The 18,281-nt window shown below is 48.0% G+C and overlaps 1 protein-coding gene across 1 annotated transcript; it reads right to left on the reverse strand.

Annotated features, from left to right (window-relative positions):
* Positions 1 to 1,005: 1,005 nt before the first annotated feature.
* Positions 1,006 to 4,506, reverse strand: KLHDC7B (kelch domain containing 7B). The gene is made up of 2 exons (XM_061205981.1): positions 3,453 to 4,506; positions 1,006 to 3,017 (listed from the first exon to the last, which is right to left on the reverse strand). Exons 1-2 carry the CDS (start codon positions 4,504 to 4,506, stop codon positions 1,006 to 1,008), a joined length of 3,066 nt encoding a protein of 1,021 aa, XP_061061964.1.
* Positions 4,507 to 18,281: the final 13,775 nt, after the last annotated feature.

Genomic DNA, 18,281 nt, shown 5'->3' on the forward strand with positions numbered 1-18,281 from the left:
GGGTGTGTCCTTATGTTCTCACAGCCCCGTTTCAGACAAGAAAAGCAATGTTAGATGTCTCTTCCAATCCACACAGCTAATAAGGGGCAGAACGAGGGCGAAACCCAGGCCTCGCCTAGGAAGGGGGCTGGCGGGAAGTGGGGCGGGCTTCTGGAGGGGCTGAGCCGGCAGGAGAGACCCCACCAGGCTGCAGAGGAGTATGAGCTGAGTGGTCCTGCACGGCCTGGGCTGGGGGTCTGGGCAGGGGCTAGAGCCAGCAGGGCGCTTTCACAGACAAGGGTTCTAGGCCCTTGAGGTCAGTCAGACAAAAGAGGGCTTCAGAGCTGTTCCAGGGGAGAGCCAGCCAGGCTCCCAGAGGCCTCAGGACAGGTAGAAAGTCCCAGAGGCAAGGATGTTTTCCTGGGGACTTGTTTGCTCCCTGGTCCCCCTTCCCACCCCCTCGAGGGCTCCTTGCCTGACCTGGAGCCCCAGGGACAGACCCTAGGAAGCAGAATGTGTTCTCAGCCATCTCCTTCCTCGGTTCAGGGGTTGCCAGGCTCCTCAGTGAGCCAAGTCCTGGTGCCCAGGGACACGTCAGGCTCTCGGAGCCCAGGGGTCCCACGGGCAGGTAATTCCCAGGCAGTGGGGTGGTGCTGTGTGAGAGGATCTCTGTCTGGAGGAGGGTGGGTGAGCCAGCAGAGGCGCTGGGTAACCAGGGAGGGAATTAAGTCCTAGAGGAAGGAAGCAGCTTGGGTGTGGTGGGAGGTAGGATACCAGGCTAGGGACACCCAGCGACCAGCTCCCAGGTGCAGGGAGCCTGAGCTCTGAGGGGAGAGGCTTAGGGGAGGGGAGCGGGTGGAAGGCCGAGTCAGGAGGCTCATTAGAACAGAAAAGGAAAGTTGTCCCGGGAACAACAGCAGAAAGTTCTGGATCACAGCCTCCTCCCTGTGCCCCTCCTGCCCTCAGACTCCGCCCCAGGGTCTCCCCGGAGAGCAGTGCTGAAGTCCCTGGTGTTCCAGCAGCCACTCAGAGAGCAGTCTGCAGCGGGTCCACGGGGGGCAGCGTCAGGATGAATGGGCAGAGGACCCCTTTGGCCCCCGGGGGAAAAGGCTGTAGCCCCTTGGCCTGGAACTGGGCGGTTCCCTCGGAGACTGTGAAGGTGGCTGTGACCTGGTGGTTGAGGCAGTAAATGGTGTTGCCCAGCACGGCGCAGCGGAGCGGGGCGGGGTCGGGCAGGGGCAGGGAGGCGGCCCGGCTCCAGGAGCTTGTCACGGTGTTGTAGCGCATCACCGCGGCGCCCACGCCCCGCAGCAGGTCGAAGCGGTACAGGAAGCCCCCCAGAGCCACAATGTCGCTGGACCGCCGGTGGCTGGCACTGTAGGGGCACTCGTCCCACGCGTCCTTCGCGGGGCTGTACCTGAGCAGGCGGTAGAAGAGGTGGCCGCCGGTAACATAAATGTCCCCCCGGCAGGCCACAGCTTCGTGAGCCACGGGGAAGGTGCCTGCAGGGAGGGGCGCACGGGAGGTCCAGGCGTCTGTGCGCGGGTCGTAGCGCTCCATGCTGTACAGACACTCGCCCCCGATGGCGTACAGCAGCCCGTCCAGCGCCACCAGTTTGAGCTGGGCACGCGCCTGCTGCATGGGCCGCACCTGGCTCCAGATGTTGGTCAGAGGGTTGTAGCAGAAGACCTCGTTGGAGCAGACGGCCTCGGCACCGGATCCACGGATGCCCCCCGCCAGGAACAGGTAGTTGTGCAGCGTGCAGAGACCGCAGCCCCGGAGCGGGGCCTCCTGGGGCACCTGGGTCAGGGGCCGCCACGCGTTCTCCCGGGGGTGGAACACGTGCAGGTACGTGCGGGGAGGCGGGGGCGCAGGCCGCACCGCGGGAGCCTCCACCCCACGAGGGTCCCTTGTGAGCCCCGAGCGGCTCACCCGGTAGAGGCTGGGCAGCACGAGGACCCCCAGCACCGCCTGGCCCCGGCTGGTCCGAAGGCTCAGGATGCGCTCTCGGTCAGCCCCACTCAGCTGCCGGTAGAGGCTCGGGTCTCCCAGCACGTGTAGCAGATTGTCACTCATCCAGGCATAGGTCTCCTGGGCCAGGCTGGGGTCCCCGTGCTGCTGCGCAAAGGCCAGTGCCTCCAGGCAGCTGCCCAGGTCCAGCCATCGCTGCAGAGCCGCTGCCGCCAAGGATCTGGGCTTCTGGGGCCCCTCCACCACCCCCCAGCCCCCCGGCCTCTGCAGAAACACCATGAGTTTTCGGGCCTCCTTCTGCTTCTCAGTGAGGACCTGCCCGCTGCCTGCAGGGCTGGGCCCCTCCCCGGGCTCCTGTCCTCGGCGCTGCCCTGGGGCCGCTGGGCTGGTCTCACGCTCAGAGCTCTGGGATATTTCACACAAGCTGCGTTTCCGTGGCCGGGGGACGGGCTGTGAGTCCCGCCGTGTAACTGGGGAGGGTGCAGGGCCAGGCTGCGTCTGCTCCGGTGGCCATGAGGGGGCCCTGGGTTCTGCAGCTCCAGGTGGCAGCGAGTCTGGAGGTTTCTCCTCAATACTCTCCCCTCTTGGGCCTGAGGGCGGGCCTGCGGTGGGAGCCTCGTTGGTCTCGGTGCTGCTCTGCTGTGGCCGAGCTCCAGCCTCAGCCAGGCCCCCTGTGACCAGTCCAGCCGAGCCATGCCTGTCCTCACGGCTGGGGACGGCCTCTTCAGGGGAAGAGCCAGACTCTCTGTTCTCAGAGGGTGTGGAAGTGCTGGGATCTCTGGGGCTCTCCAGAGCTGCCCTTGGGACTCTCCCTTGGGGCCTCTCTGGCCTGGGGAAGGGGTGACTCCTAAGAACCATCGAAATAAGGTTTCCCCAGCTAGTTGAGAACTGCCCCTCCTGACTGCCCTTGCAGAGAACCACACTGGGCTTCTGAGATGCAAGCCTTGACCCACTAGCAGGCCCAGGGGCTGCAGCTGTGACAGGGGACGGGCCTGGGGCAGGGGATGGCACTGCTTTGAGATTTTCATCCTCAGCAGGGCCCTGGCCAACTCTGGGGGGCAAAGAGACTGACAGAGAGGAGGTCAGAAGAGTTGGGGCTACAGGTAAGAGACCTGGATGGGGACGTGCTGTGGGTGGGAGGGGGTTAGGGGTGCGTGGAGAGGACGTGAGGGAGGGGCTCAGGGAGGGCATGCAGCTGCGAACCTCTGCAGCTCGCTTCCCTCTGTCAGAGCCACCAGCCACCTGGCCTTGCAGGGATCCTCTCCCTTCTCTAACACTGTGGCCGCCTTGCTCCTTTGTCCCTCCAGGCCCTGAACTGAAGAAAGGGTGGTCTCCAGAGCCGTTAGCCCCAGCCTCACCCGCAGTGCTGGCCTCTGTGGTCCCCTCCCCTTGGGACAAGAGTGGGTGTCCCCCCTGTGGCCCCTCTTGTGATAGGCCCATGGACCCTGGGGCCTGGCTGAAGCTCCCGGTGACAAGGACCTCCCTCCTCACCCAGGGCCAACCTTCCATGGAGGCTGGGGACCTCTGAGACTCCCTGGGGGCCAGGGTCCCAGCCTCCCTGCTCTCAGTAGCTTTGGCTCCTGAGTCCAGAGCTAGGACTGGGGCTGGTTGGGGGCTGCTCTTCCCACGCCCCCTCTCTGAGACATCCATCGGGGGCCTAGTCTTCAGGGTGTACGATGGGGGCAGCTCCTGGGGGAAAGGGAGCCCCTGGGAGCCCGCGGGGAGGCTGCTGGCTGCACCCACAGAATCCCACACACTCACCACAGTGCCCAGGGACAGGGGGTCCAGCCTTGGGGAGCGGCAGGTTCTCTCTCCTGAGCTGCGGTCCACCTGCCACCGGCGGCTGCCTGGGCCCCTCCCCAGTGAGCCAGGTGACGCCACACCTTGCGGCCAGGGGCTGGTGTCCCGTTCCACCATGTGGATGAGGGCCTGGTGAGCTGGTGCCTTGGCTTGGACGCCTCCTGCTTCTACCTGCACCTCCACATCTCCGCCAGGACTCCGGGGGGTGAAGTGTATCAGGAGGGGGACAGACGTCCCCTCTGCTTTGCTCCGACCCAGGAGGGCAGCACCTGGCCTGCGAGGCTCCCTTCCTTTTCCTCGGGGCGCTTCTGGAGTGGCATTACCACGCTGCTGTCCCAAGGCCCCTCCGCTGGCCACCTCACCAGGTGTCTTGAGTGGAGGTGTAGCTGTAGCAGCCAGACCTCCACCTCGCGGGGGCTCCTGATCCTGGGCCCCTGCTGCAGCTGGACTCCCCTGGCCACGTCCTGGAGGGTACGGCTTCCCCTGCCCTGAGCTGTGTCCCTCGACACCACCACTGACCTTGGATTTCGGGGGCAGGGCTGGCCCAGGTCCTCCCACCTGTGAAGGTCGAGGGGCTGTGGATGCTGGACCTGCCGCCTCCTGGTCCTGCCCAGAGCCAAACCAGTGCAAAGCTAGCGCCGTGGCGGCCACCACAGCCAGCGCCAGCAGGGTCAGCACGGCGCCATCCCAGTCTTCATCCCCATCCCCGTCCCAGCCCCAGCCGGGGCCGTCAGCCTCCGAGACGCCCTGGGTCATGGTCTGGGCGGAGACCCCGCGTGAGGAGCTGGGCAGCAGGCTGGGAGCTATGTGCTGCACACACCAGGTCCTGCTTCAGGCCTGGGTGCCACCTGGTGTCGCGCAGATGGCATCCGTGACGTGCCCCGCCCAGAGGGCTGCCCAGTTAAGGTGGCCCTGTGCCGGGGCCAGTGCGCCGCCCAACCTGGGAGGGGTGGGCCTCTGTGTCTGCACCTGGGCTTGGGTGTTGTTAGGAGAGTCTGGCTGGAGGTGTTAGGAGGGTCTGGCTGGAGGTATCAGGAGACAGCATAACCCACGGCAGCTCCAGGAGCTCAGGGGCCTCCCCAGGCCCCTGCCCAGCTCCTGCCCCTTCCCTTTTCCATAGGTTCCAATGGCAAATGGCAGCGTTCCTCAGCACTATTCTGGCAGCCCAGCCGACCCACTTCTGCCTAAGAGGCCCTCACACCCCCAAACTCATCCCACACCCCCGCGTCCCTCCTCTGAGCTCGGGGCCAGCCTCAGGGGGCTCTGGCGGGGAAGAGTTACCCACAGGAAGATGTTATCTGTAGCTGCAGCAACACGATGAGGCCCTGATGAAATTACCAGAAACCAGAGAAGACTATTCCACTCTTGGCCAGGGTGGGGGGGGGTCTCCCTGAGGAGGGGGACCATGGGCGCGGGGTTCCTGACCCTAAGCACTGCCTAGCACACAGATGGGCTGCCGGGAGGGTGCACAGGTGTGAAGCAGAGGCTGGCGCTTCTCCCTCCCGGACACACAGGTGCTTGGGGGCGCCGAGGCTGACTCTCCCTTCCCCTCCTCCAGCAGCCTCTGGACTCTCCGTACCCTGAGTTCGGCAGAGATGGGATGGTTGTCAAAAGGAATTTTTAAGCTATCATGAGTAAAGAGTGAACAAAGTAAAGAAAATCCAAAAGTTGTGTTTTCCTCTTTATTGGCCTGGTTTATCACAAACTTCTAGAGCCCTTGGGCCTCCCTCTGGGCCATCTTGACTGCCAAACGCCACTCTCACGCCGTGGAGAACCCTGAGCCCCTGCCAGCTCCATCTCCCATCACCGCTCAGCCCTGGGAGACTTCACAAACCCTCCTCTGGCCCCGGGGCTCTATCAGTCTGACTTCTGGTGCCTCATCTCGGGCCTCGGCCTTCCCTCGTCCACCCCCCTCCCTCCTCGCCAGGATTCAGGCCCCTCACAGGCCGGCGTGTAGGTGCCCTGCAGCACTTGGCTTCTCAGGGGACAAGCCTTGTCTCCTCCGTCTGCTTCTCACTGAAGCGGAGGAGTAAGTCTCAGGACAGGTGCCATGTGGGACCCGTCATGAAAAAGAGCCTGGAGCTCCTGGGACAAAGGCAGGCCCCCACGACATGTACTTGTTCCTTCTTCAGGGACAGAGGACTCTCCCTGACTCAGGCAGCGAGATGGCCAAGGCATGTCCCTGGCACCCAGCCTGGGTTCTGCTGAGCCTCAGGTATCTCACCCACCTGTCCCCTCCCAGCCTCCCCCCTCCCCGAGTGTATTAAGTGACAGTAAGAGGAAGGATGGAAGGGGGCCCTGCCTTAAGGTGGACCTCAAGCTGGTGGCGGGCTTTCTGGATGCCGCCCTTATTCTCTGTCCTGGTCCCAGGCTCTGCCTCTTGGTTAAGTTTGGGGTCCAACAACCTTGAGAGGATGGAGATGACACCATCATCTGCACCTCTGTATTGGCCATGTGGTGTCCACCACGCATCTCCACCCAGTACCTGAAGACCCCTGTCGTCGGTCTGAGCACCAGGCTGCGGCCAGAGAACACGTGTCCACTAGGGATACCTTAGGACACCAACTTCACAAGGTGCTGAGGACCGTGACAGGTCCTAGAGACACACAGGTGACCAAGGAAGGGTCTAGTCCCCTCCTCTGTGGAAAGGAAACACCTGACTTTGTCAAAACCCTTGACTTTGTCAAGGGCAAACCCTGCCCTTCGTGGAGAAGCTCCCTACTGGGAAGGTCACTGGAGACATGTTACCGCCCAAAATAGTGGGAATTTTGCCCTCTTTCCATAGAGAGTAAAAATGTGGCACTGCTGCAAAGGTGACTGAACTTCAGAAGCACACAGGATCACCCACAGAAATTGTGAAACATGAGTAATTAATTGTTCTGGTTGTGCTATGATGGCATAAATACCACAGATTCCCATTGAGGTAAAAATAAAGATCAAAAATATGGGTCCCGGGAAAGTCTGACCTGTAGCAGCCTCCTCAGAGCTCCATTTCCGGTTGCCTGCTGAGGCAGGACCCCTGTCCCAGTCCCTCCAAGGAATAGAGGGACTTGGGCCTATGGACCCAGAGATCCTGTTTCCTCAGAGACAACACAAGCAAAACAGGAATGGAGGCAGTCACCTGCTTGCCAGCAACCATGACCAATGGAGCTGGGGGCCCGGGAGGTGGGGAAATCCATCCACATGAGCTGATCCACTGCAGCACCCACAGGAAGACCCCCCACTAACTGGTCACAAAGCCCCAACTACGCTAGCTCCCATGGTGCCTTTCTGAAACATTTGGTGGAGGAAAAGCCTAGTGTGATGAAGACATGATTCCACATGGAGAGCTAAATACAAATGGACAGCTAATATAAATAAGATGGTAGAGAGCTGCAAACTCCATTAAATGTAGGGTTTTTCTATTATTGGAATTTTTTAAAGGCAAGAAAGATTGCATAATCAGAAATGATATAAAACAAAGAATATAATATTATATAATCATGTTTATGTTAAAAGTATATATGTACTTTTATATAGGTATAAATAAATCTAGAATAATGTTTAAGGCTTAGAAAATATAAATCTCAGATTTAATAGTTATATAGTTATACCCAACAGGGGATACCTTTTAAGGAATCCATCTGAGGTGGGGAAAGATTTATGCAGGAAAAAGTTATTTAAAAAAGACAAACAAGGGCTTTCCTGGTGGCGCAGTGGTTGAGAATCCGCCTGCCAACACAGGGGGACATGGGTTCGATCCCTGGTCCGGGAAGATCCCACATGCCGCGGAGCAACTAAGCCCGTGAGCCACAACTACTGAGCCTGCGCTCTAGAGCCCGCGAGCCACAACTGCTGAGCCTGCGTGCTGCAACTACTGAAGCCCGTGCGCCTAGAGCCTGTGCTCCACAACAAGAGAAGCCACTGCAATGAGAAGCCCGCGCACTGCAACGAAGAGTAGCCCCCACTCACCGCAACTAGAGAAAGCCCGGGCTTAGTAACGAAGACCCAACGCAGCCAGAAATAAATAAATAAATAAATAAATATTTTTTAAAAAGACAAACAATACAATGTGATTTACAATGGAAAAAATTAAAACACATAAGCATTCAACAATATGGGAATGATGAAGAGAACATGTGTTTCCACACAAATTTAAAATTTTTTTGTTCTAGTTCTGCAAAAAAAAATGCCATTGGTAATTTGATAGGGATTGCATTGAATCTGTAGATTGCCTTGGGTAGTGTGGTCATTTTAACAATATTAATTCTTCCAATCCAAGAACACAGCATATCTTTCCGTCTGTTTCTGTCAACTTCAGTTTCTTTCATCAGTGTCATCTTATAGTTTTCAGAGTACAGTCTTTTGCCTCCTTAGGGAGGTTTATTCCTAGGTATTTTATTCTCTTTGATGCAATGGTAAATGGGACTGTTTCCTTAATTTCTCTTTCTGATAGTTCGTTGTTAGTGTATAGAAGTGCAACAGACACCAGTCAGGATGGCCATCATCAAAAAGTCTACAAGTAATAAATGCTGGAGAGGGTGTGGAGAAAAGGGAACCCTCTCGCACTGTTGGTGGGAATGTAAATTGGTGCAGCCACTGTGGAGAACAGTATGCAAGTTCCTTAAAAAACTAAAAATAGAACTACCATATCATCCTGCAATCCCACTCCTGGGCATATATCTGGAGAAAACGCTAATTCAAAAAGACACATGCACCCTAGTGTTCATAGCAGCACTATTTACAATAGCCAAGACATGGAAGCAACCTAAATGTCCATCGACAGAGGAATGGGTAAAGAAGATGCGGTATATTTATACAATGGAATATTACCCAGCCATAAAAATGAATGAAATAATGCCACTTGCAGCAACATGGATGGACCTAGGGAATTCGCTGGTGGTCCAGTGATTAGGACCCAGTGCTTTCACTGCATGGCCCCAGGTTCAATCCCTGGTCGGGGAACTGGGATCCTGCAAGCCGCACAACTTGGCCAAAAAAAAAACCCAAAAAAACAAACATGGATGGACCTAGAGATTATAATACTAAGTGAAGTAAGCCAGACAGAGAAAGACAAATATCATATGATATTGCTTATATGTGGAGCATATAAGCATATGATATTGCTTTAAAAAAAAAAAGATACAAATAAATTTACATACAAAACAGAAATAGATTCACAGACATAGAAAACAAATTTATGGTTACCAAAAGGGGGGGGAGTATTAGGAGTTTGGGATTAACATAAACACACTATTATATACAAAATAGATAAACAACAAGGACCTACTGTATAGCAGAGGGAACTGTACTTAATATTTTGTAATAACCTATAAGGGAAAAGAATCTGAAAAAAATATATGTATATGTATAAATGAATCATCTTGCTGTACACCTGAAACTAACATAGCATTGTAAATCAACTATACTTCAATTAAAAAAAAAAAAGATCACAGTGAGGTGCCACTTCACATCTACTAGGATGGCTGTAAATTTAAAAGATAGAGGGACTTCTCTGGAGGTCCAGTGGTTAAGATTCCACGCTTCCACTACAGGGATCACCAGTTTGATCCCTGGTTAGGGATCCCACATGCCGTATGGCATGGCCAAAAAAATTTTTTAAATTGATTATTTCCTCAAGGTAACCAGAAGGCAAAAGCCTATAGCAGATGTACAAAACATAATGAGAAAGGAATCTAAACACTAAAGAAAGTCGTCAAACCACAAGGGAACAGAGCAAGAGAAAAAGAAAGAAACAGAGGGCTTCCCTGATGGCACAGTGGTTAATAATCTGCCTGCCAATGCAGGGGACACGGGTTCGAGCCCTGGTCCAGGAAGATCCCACATGCCGCGGAGCAACTAAGCCCGTGCGCCACAACTACTGAGCCTGAGCTCTAGAGCCCGCGAGCCACAACTACTGAGCCCACGTGCCACAACTACTGAAGCCCGCACGCCTAGAGCCCGTGTTCCGCAACAAGAGAAGCCACGACAATGAGAAGCCCGCGCACCACAACGAAGAGTAGCCCCAGCTCACCGCAACTAAAGAAAGCTCGTGCGCAGCGACGAAGACCCAACACAGCCAAAAATAAATAAATAAATAAATTTATTTGTTTAAAAAAGAAAGGAACAGAGAACTATAAAAGCAGCAAGAAAACAACTAACAAAATTTTTAAATTCTTATGAAACTTACTACAAAATATTATATTAATGCAAAGCTAAAATTTGGGTTTCTCCTTGTTAAATGGTATACTGGTTTTAGAAATTAAACTGGTCATTTATCTGGAATATAGTACGTATTACTTAAATATATTGTGTTTTTAATGAAAAAAATAAAATAAAATAAAATAAAATGTAGAAAATAAGTGAATTGGTGAGGATGTGTAAAAACTAGAATTCTCATATATTGCTGGTGGGAATGTAAAACTGTTCAACCACTGTGGAAAACAATTTGGCAAAAAGCTAAACATGAAATTACCACATGATCCAGCAATTTTAGGTATAGACCTAAAAGAATTAAAAACAGGTACTTAAACAAGTATATGTACATACATAGCAGCACAATTCAAAACAGCCACAAGGAAGAAACAGCCCAAATGTCCATCAACGGATGGATAAACAAATTGTGATCTATACATACACTGGATCAGCCATCAAAGGAAGGAAATCCGGACACAGACTATGACATGAATGAACCTTGCAAACATTATGCTCAGTGAAATAAGCCAGACAGACACAAAAGGACAAATATTGCATGATTTCACTTATATGAGGCACCTAGAGTAGTCAGATTCATAGAGACAGAAAGTAGAGTAGAGGTTGCTAAGGGCTGGGGGAGGGGAGGCGAGTTATTGTTCAACAGGGACAGAGTTTATCTCGGCAATGATGAAAGTTTTGGGTACAGATCGTGGTGATGGGTATACAGCATTGTGAATGTATTTAATGCCACTGAATTGTCCCCTTACAAATGGCTAAAATGATAAATATTAACACACAGTCCCCAAACTGTCATTATTCTGCAGCACAGGCCAGTTGTCGATGTTCTGAAGACACCATGTAAGATCCCACCAGCGAGGGTGACCGGGAGTGCTCATCACACTATACATTTGTAGGTTCCTCAAGAGGGACTAGGCATGTCTAGTTTCTCCAAGAAATGAGAAATGAATCAAAGACTGTCCAAGCCCAAGAACAGCCCTCAGGAGTGTGCCTACCAAGAACTAAGGCTGCATATGACAGTCCTGGCAGTAGGACACCAGCATCAGCCAAGGCCTTGATGTCTCTGGGCAGAAGTGCCCAGTCCAGACGGGTCGGTTCTCAGCTAAGACGCCTGAAGAGGGAAGCAACGTCTAGATTCATGACCAACAACTGAGAAATCCCATTAAGAATCAACAGGCTAACTGTTAACATCAACAACCAATATTTAATAAATAAACAAGTAATCAAGAAGTAACAGTTGAGAAGACAAAATTATTATTTATTTAGAAGCATTGAGTGCAGAGAGGGAGGAGTGTTCTTCCCATGACACTGATTATAATGTCGAAGGGAGAACTCATACCACATGGATTTGTTTTTAAATTTGTGACAAATAAGAACAAAGTAAATTGGAAAAGAAAAAAAAAAAACTTAAATTTCCTCCTTGCCAAATACTATAAAAAATTTCACCAATGATAAATCCTGAACAATAATTAGACAAACTGAGCAATGGGGTGAGGGGGCATGGTGGGTTCAGAGTGCCCACTGGAGGTGGGTGCTGAGCATGGGGTCCTCCTAAATAACGACTGGGGTTTACGGAGGTGCCTCAGAAATAGTGTTCAAATATAACCTCGATGAGGACTTCCCTGGTGGCGCAGTGGTTAAGAATCCGCCTGCCAATGCAAGGCACACGGGTCGATCCCTGGTCTGGGAAGATCCCATATGCCAAGGAGCAACTAAGCCCGTGCGCCACAACTACTGAGCCTGTGCTCTAGAGACCGTGCTCTGCAGCAAGAGAAGCCACCACAGTGAGAAGCCCGCGCACCAAAACGAAGACCCAACGCAGCCAAAAATAAAAAATAAAATAAAATAAATTTATTTAAAAATATATATATATGACCTCTATGATGTAAAATTTTAAGTAGCTATTTGAAGACTAGATTTTTTTTAAAAATAAATTTATTTATTTATTTATTTTTGGCTGTGTTGGGTCTTTGTTGCTGCACGCGGGCTTTCTCTAGTTGCGGCGATCGGGGGCTACTCTTTGTTGTGCTGGGTGGGCTTCTCATTGTCGTGGCTTCTCTTGTAGCGGCGCACGGGCTCTAGGCGCACGGGCTTCAGTAGTTGTGGCACGTGGGCTCAGTAGTTGTGGCTTGCGAGCTCTAGAGCTCAGGCTCAGTAGTTGTGGTGCACGGGCTTAGTTACTCTGCGGCATGTGGGATCTTCCCGGGCCAGGGCTCGAACCCGTGTCCCTTGCATTGGCGGGCAGATTCTTAACCACTGCGCCACCAGGGAAGTCCCTGAAGACTAGTTTATACTTGGGACTTCCCTGGCGGTCCAGTAGTTAAGACTATGTGCTGCCAATGCAGGGGGTGTGGGTTCGATCCCTGGTCAGGGAACTAAGATCCCACATGCCACACAGTGTAGTCAGAAAAAAAAATATATATATATATATATATATATATATATATATATATATACACACATCTTTTAATATACATATATAGTACAACTCAACATCAAAAAAAAAAACCAAACAACATGATTTAAAAATGCACAGGAAAGTACTGAACCACTATGCTGTACACCTGAAACTGTACAGCAGTATTATATTACAATATAATATTGTAAATCAACTATACTTTCATTTAAAAAAAAGAAAAGAAAGGACTTCCCTGGTGGTCCGGTGGTTAAGAATCTGCCTTGCAATGCATCGGGGAACTAAGATCCCACATGCCACAGGGCAACTAAGCCTGAGTGCCACAACTAGAGAGAAGCCCACGACAACAACAAAGAGCCCATGCACCGCAACAAAAGATCCTGTGTGCCGCAACTAATACCTGACGCAGCCAATAAATAACTATTTTTTAAATAAAAAAATAAAAATTAGGGTTTCCCTGGTGGCGCAGTGGTTGAGAATCTGCCTGACAATGCAGGGGACACGGGTTCGAGCCCTGGTCTGGGAAGATCCCACATGCCACGGAGCAGCTAGGCCCGTGAGCCACGACTACTGAGCCTGCGCGTCTGGAGCCTGTGTTCCGCAATAAGAGAGCCGCGATAGTGAGAGGCTCACGCATCGCGATGAAGAGTGGCCCCCACTTGCCGCAACTAGAGAAAGCCCTAGCACAGAAACGAAGACCCAACACAGCCAAAAGTAAATAAATAAATAAATATTGAAAAACAAAAATTAGAAAAGAAAAGAAAAAGGAAAAAATGTGCAAAAGTACTGAATAAACATTTTTCCCAAAAAAAGACATACGATGGCCAACAGGCAACTGAAAAGACACTCAACATCATTAATCATCAGGGAAATGCAAATCAAAACCACACTATCACCTCACACCTGTCAGAATGACTATTATCAAAAAGACAACAGTTATAAAGCAGAAACTAACACACCATTGTAAAGCAATTATACTCCAATAAAGATGTTAAAAAAAAAAAGACAAGAAATAACAAGTGTTGGTGAGGATGTGGAGAAAATGGAACCCTCATGCACTGTTGGTGGAAATGTAAATTGGCACAGCAAGTATGGAAAACAGTACGGAGGTTCCTCGAGAAATGAAAAATAGAACATATGATGCAGGAATTACACTTGGGGGTATCTTTCGGAGGGAAACAAAATAATTTATTTATTTAAAAAATTTAAATTGAAGTATAGTTGTATACTCTAGCATGTCTGTGTGCAGGCTGCACTTGTGTCTTCTCATCATTTTGTTATTTGGAAGTTTAGCTGTTTTCTTCATCAGCAGTCCCATTTCATTAGCCTCAAGAAACTGGCTTTCCTCAGCTTCTTAAGAATATTAAACAGAGACCCAACAGCTTCCTGAAATGCCCTCTCAGCCCTCACAGTGCCCCTACCCTTTGTTTTCCTTCTACCTCACTGGTTGCTGGTTTTAAAAGAGAATTTGTTAATTTCTAAGTATTTAACCCTTTTAAAAAAACATTTGAGAGATAGCCTCATCCACCAGAGGGCAGACAGCAGAAGCAAGAACTATAATCCTGCAGCCTGTGGAAGGAAAACCACATTCACAGAAAGATAGACACGATGTAAAGGCAGAGGGCTATGTACCAGATGAAGGAACAAGATAAAACCCCAGAAAAACAACTAAATGAAGTGGAGATAGGCAACCTTCCAGAAAAAGAATTCAGAATAATGATAATGAAGATGATCCAGGACCTCGGAAAAAGAATGGAGGCAAAGATCAAGAAGATGCAAGAAATGTTTAACAAAGACCTAGAAGAATTAAAGAACAAATAGAGATGAACAATACAATAACTGAAATGAAAACTACACTAGAAGGAATCAATAGCAGAATAACTGAGGCAGAAAAACGGATAAGTGACCTGGAAGACAGAATGGTGGAATTCACTGCTGTGGAACAGAATAAAGAAAAAAGAATGAAAAGAAATGAAGACAGCCTAAGAGACCTCTGGGACAACATTAAATGCAACAACATTCGCATTATAGGGGTCCCAGAAGGAGAAGAGAGAGAGAAAGGACCCGAGAAAATATTTGAAGAGATTTTAGTCGAAAACTTCCCTAACATGGGAAAGGAAATAGCCACCAAAGTCCAGGAAGTGCAGAGAGTCCCATACAGGATAAACCCAAGGAGAAACACGCCGAGACACATAGTAATCAAATTGGCAAAAATTAAAGGCAAAGAATAATTATTGAAAGCAGCAAGGGAAAAACGACAAATAACATACAAGGGAACTCCCATAAGGTTAACAGCTGATTTCTCAGCAGAAACTCTACAAGCCAGAAGGGAGTGGCATGATATACTTAAAGTGATGAAAGGGAAGAACCTACAACCAAGATCACTCTACCTGGCAAGGATCTCATTCAGATTCAATGGAGAAATCAAAAGCTTTACAGACAAGCAAAAACTAACAGAATTCAGCACCACCAAACCAGCTCTACAACAAATGCTAAAGGAACTTCTCTAAGTGGGAAACACAAGAGAACAAAAGGACCTACAAAAACAAACCCAAAACAACTAAGAAAATGGTAATAGGAACATACATATCGATAATTACCTTAAACGTGAATGGATTAAATGCTCCAACCAAAAGACACAGGCTTGCTGAATGGATACAAAAACAAGACCCATATATATGCTGTCTACAAGAGACCCACTTCAGACCTAGGGACACATACAGACTGAAAGTGAGGGGATGGAAAAAGATATTCCATGCAAATGGAAATCAAAAGAAAGCGGGAGTAGCAATACTCATATCAGATAAAATAGACTTTAAAATAAAAAATGTTACAAGAGACAAGGAAGGGCACTACATAATGATCAAGGGATCAAACCAAGAAGATATAACAATTATAAATATATATGCACCCAACATAGGAGCACCTCAATACATAAGGCAACTGCTAACAGCTATAAAAGAGGAAATCGACAGTAACGCAATAATAGTGGGGGACTTTAACACCTCACTTACACCAATGGACAGATCATCCAAACAGAAAATTAATAAGGAAACATAAGCTTTAAATGACACAATAGACCAGATAGATTTAATTGATATTTATAGGACATTCCATCCAAAAACAGCAGATTACACTTTCTTCTCAAGTGTGCATGGAACATTCTCCAGGATAGATCACATCTTGGGTCACAAGTCAAGCCTCAGTAAATTTAAGAAAACTGAAATCATATCAAGCATCTTTTCTGACCACAATGCTATGAGATTAGAAATGAATTACAGGGAAAAAAACGTAAAAAACACAAAAACAAACAAACAAAAAAACACAAACACATGGAATCTAAACAATACGTTACTAAATAACCAAGAGATCACTGGAGAAATCAAAGAGGAAATCAAAAAATACCAGGAGACAAATGACAATGAAAACACGACGATCCAAAACCTATGGGATGCAGCAAAAGCAGTTCTAAGAGGGAAGTTTATAGCTATACAAGCCTACCTAAAGAAACAAAAAACAACTCAAATAAACAATCTAACATTACACCTAAAGGAACTAGAAAAAGAAGAACAAACAAAACCCAAAGTTAGCAGAAGGAAAGAAATCATAAAGATCAGAGCGGAAATAAATGAAATAGAAACAAAGAAAACAATAGCAAAGATCAATAAAACTAAAAGCTGGTTTTGTGAGAAGATAAACAAAATTGATAAACCATTAGTCAGACTCATCAAGAAAAAGAGGGAGAGGACTCAAATCAATAAAATTAGACATGAAAAAGGAGAAGTTACAACAGACACTGCAGAAATACAAAGGATTCTAAGAGACTACTACAAGCAACTCTATGCCAACAAAATGGACAACCTGGAAGAAATGGACACATCCTTAGAAAGGTATAACCTTCCAAGACTGAACCAGGAAGAAATAGAAAATATGAACAGACCAGTCACAAGTAATGAAATTGAAACTGTGATTAAAAATCTTCCAACAAACGAAAGTCCAGGACCAGATGGCTTCACAGGTGAATTCTATTAAACATTTAGAGAAGAGCTAACACCCATCCTTCTCAAACTCTTCCAAAAAATTGCAGAGGAAGGAACACTCCAAAACCCATTCTATGAGGCCACCATCACCCTGATACCAAAACCAGACAAAGACACTACAAAAAAAGAAAATTACAGACCAATATCACTGATGAATATAGATGCAAAATTCCTCAACAAAATACTAGCAAACAGAATCCAACAACACATTAAAAGGATCATCCACCATGATCAAGTGGGATTTATCCCAGGGATGCAAGGATTCTTCAATATATGCAAATCAATCAATGTGATACACCATATCAACAAATTGAAGAATAAAAACCATATGATCATCTCAATTGATGCAGAAAAAACTTTTGACAAAATTTGCCACCCATTTATGATAAAAACTCTCCAGAAAGTAGGCATAGAGGGAACCTACCTCAACATAATAAAGGCCATATACGACAAACCCACAGCAAACATCATTCTCAATGGTGAAAAACTGAAAGCATTTCCTCTAAGATCAGGAACAAGACAAGGATGTCCACTCTCACCACTATTATTCAACATAGTCTTGGAAGTCCTAGCCACGGCAATCAGAGAAGGAAAAGAAATAAAAGGAATACAAATTGGAAAAGAAGAAACAAAACTGTCACTGTTTGCAGATGACATGATACTATACATAGAGAATCCTACAGATGCCACCAGAAAATTACTAGAGCTAATCAATGAATTTGGTAAAGTTGCAGGATACAAAATTAATGCACAGAAATCTCTTGCATTCCTATATACTAATGATGAAAAATCTGAAAGAGAAATTAAGGGAACACTCCCATTTACCATTTCAACAAAAAGAATAAAGTACCTAGGAATAAACCTACGTGAGGAGGTAAAAGACCTGTATGCAGAAAACTATAAGACACTGATGAAAGAAATCAAAGATGATACCAACAGATGGAGAGATATATGATGTTCTTGGATTGGAAGAATCAATATTGTGAAAATGACTACACTATCCAAAGCAATCTACAGATTCAATGCAATCCCTATCACATTACCAATGGCATTTTTTACAGAACTAGAACAAAAAATCTTAAAATTCGTATGGAGACACAAAAGACCCCGAACAGCCAAAGCAGTCTTGAGGGAAAAAAGCGGAGCTGGAAGAATGAGACTCCCTGACTTCAGACGATACTACAAAGCTACAGTAATCAAGACAGTATGGTACGGGCACAAAAACAGAAATATAGATCAGTGGTATAGGATAGAAAGCCCAGAGATAAACCCACTCACATCTGGTCACCTAATTTACGACAAAGGAGGCAAGAACATACAATGGAGAAAAGACAGCCTCTTCAATAAATGGTGCTGGGAAAACTGGACAGCTACATGTAAAAGAATGAAATTGGAACACTCCCTAACACCATACACAAAAATAAACTCAAAATGGATTAAAGACCTAAATGTAAGACTGGACACTATAAAACTCTAAGAGGAAAATATAGGAAGAACACTCTTTGACATAAATCACAGCAAGATCTTTTTTGACCCACCTCCTAGAGTAATGGAAATAAAAACAAAAATAAACAAATGGTACCTAATGAAACTTAAAAGCTTTTGCACAGCAAAGGAAACCATAAACAAGACGATAAGACAACCCTCAGAATGGGAGAAAATATTTGCAAACGAATCAACAAAGGATTAATCTCCAAAATATATAAACAGCTCGTGCAGCTCAATATTAAAACAAACAAACAAACCCAATCCAAAAATGCGCAGAAGACCTAAATAGACATTTCTCCAAAGAAGACATACAGATGGCCAAGAAGCACATGAGAAGCTGCTCAACATCACTAATTATTAGAGAAATGCAAATCAAAACTACAATGAGGTATCAC

This window comes from Eubalaena glacialis, chromosome 11 (genome assembly GCF_028564815.1).
Source record: "Eubalaena glacialis isolate mEubGla1 chromosome 11, mEubGla1.1.hap2.+ XY, whole genome shotgun sequence".
In the NCBI taxonomy this organism is placed as follows: domain Eukaryota; kingdom Metazoa; phylum Chordata; class Mammalia; order Artiodactyla; family Balaenidae; genus Eubalaena; species Eubalaena glacialis.

Coding starts and splice junctions, on each gene's coding strand:
- KLHDC7B (XM_061205981.1), bottom strand. CDS start 4,506: ATGACCCAGGGCGTCTCGGAGGCTGACGGCCCCGGCTGGGGCTGGGAC. Junction 3,018..3,452: donor GTCCCCAGCCTCCATGGAAG/GTTGGCCCTGGG, acceptor CCTCTCTGTCAG/TCTCTTTGCCCCCCAGAGTT.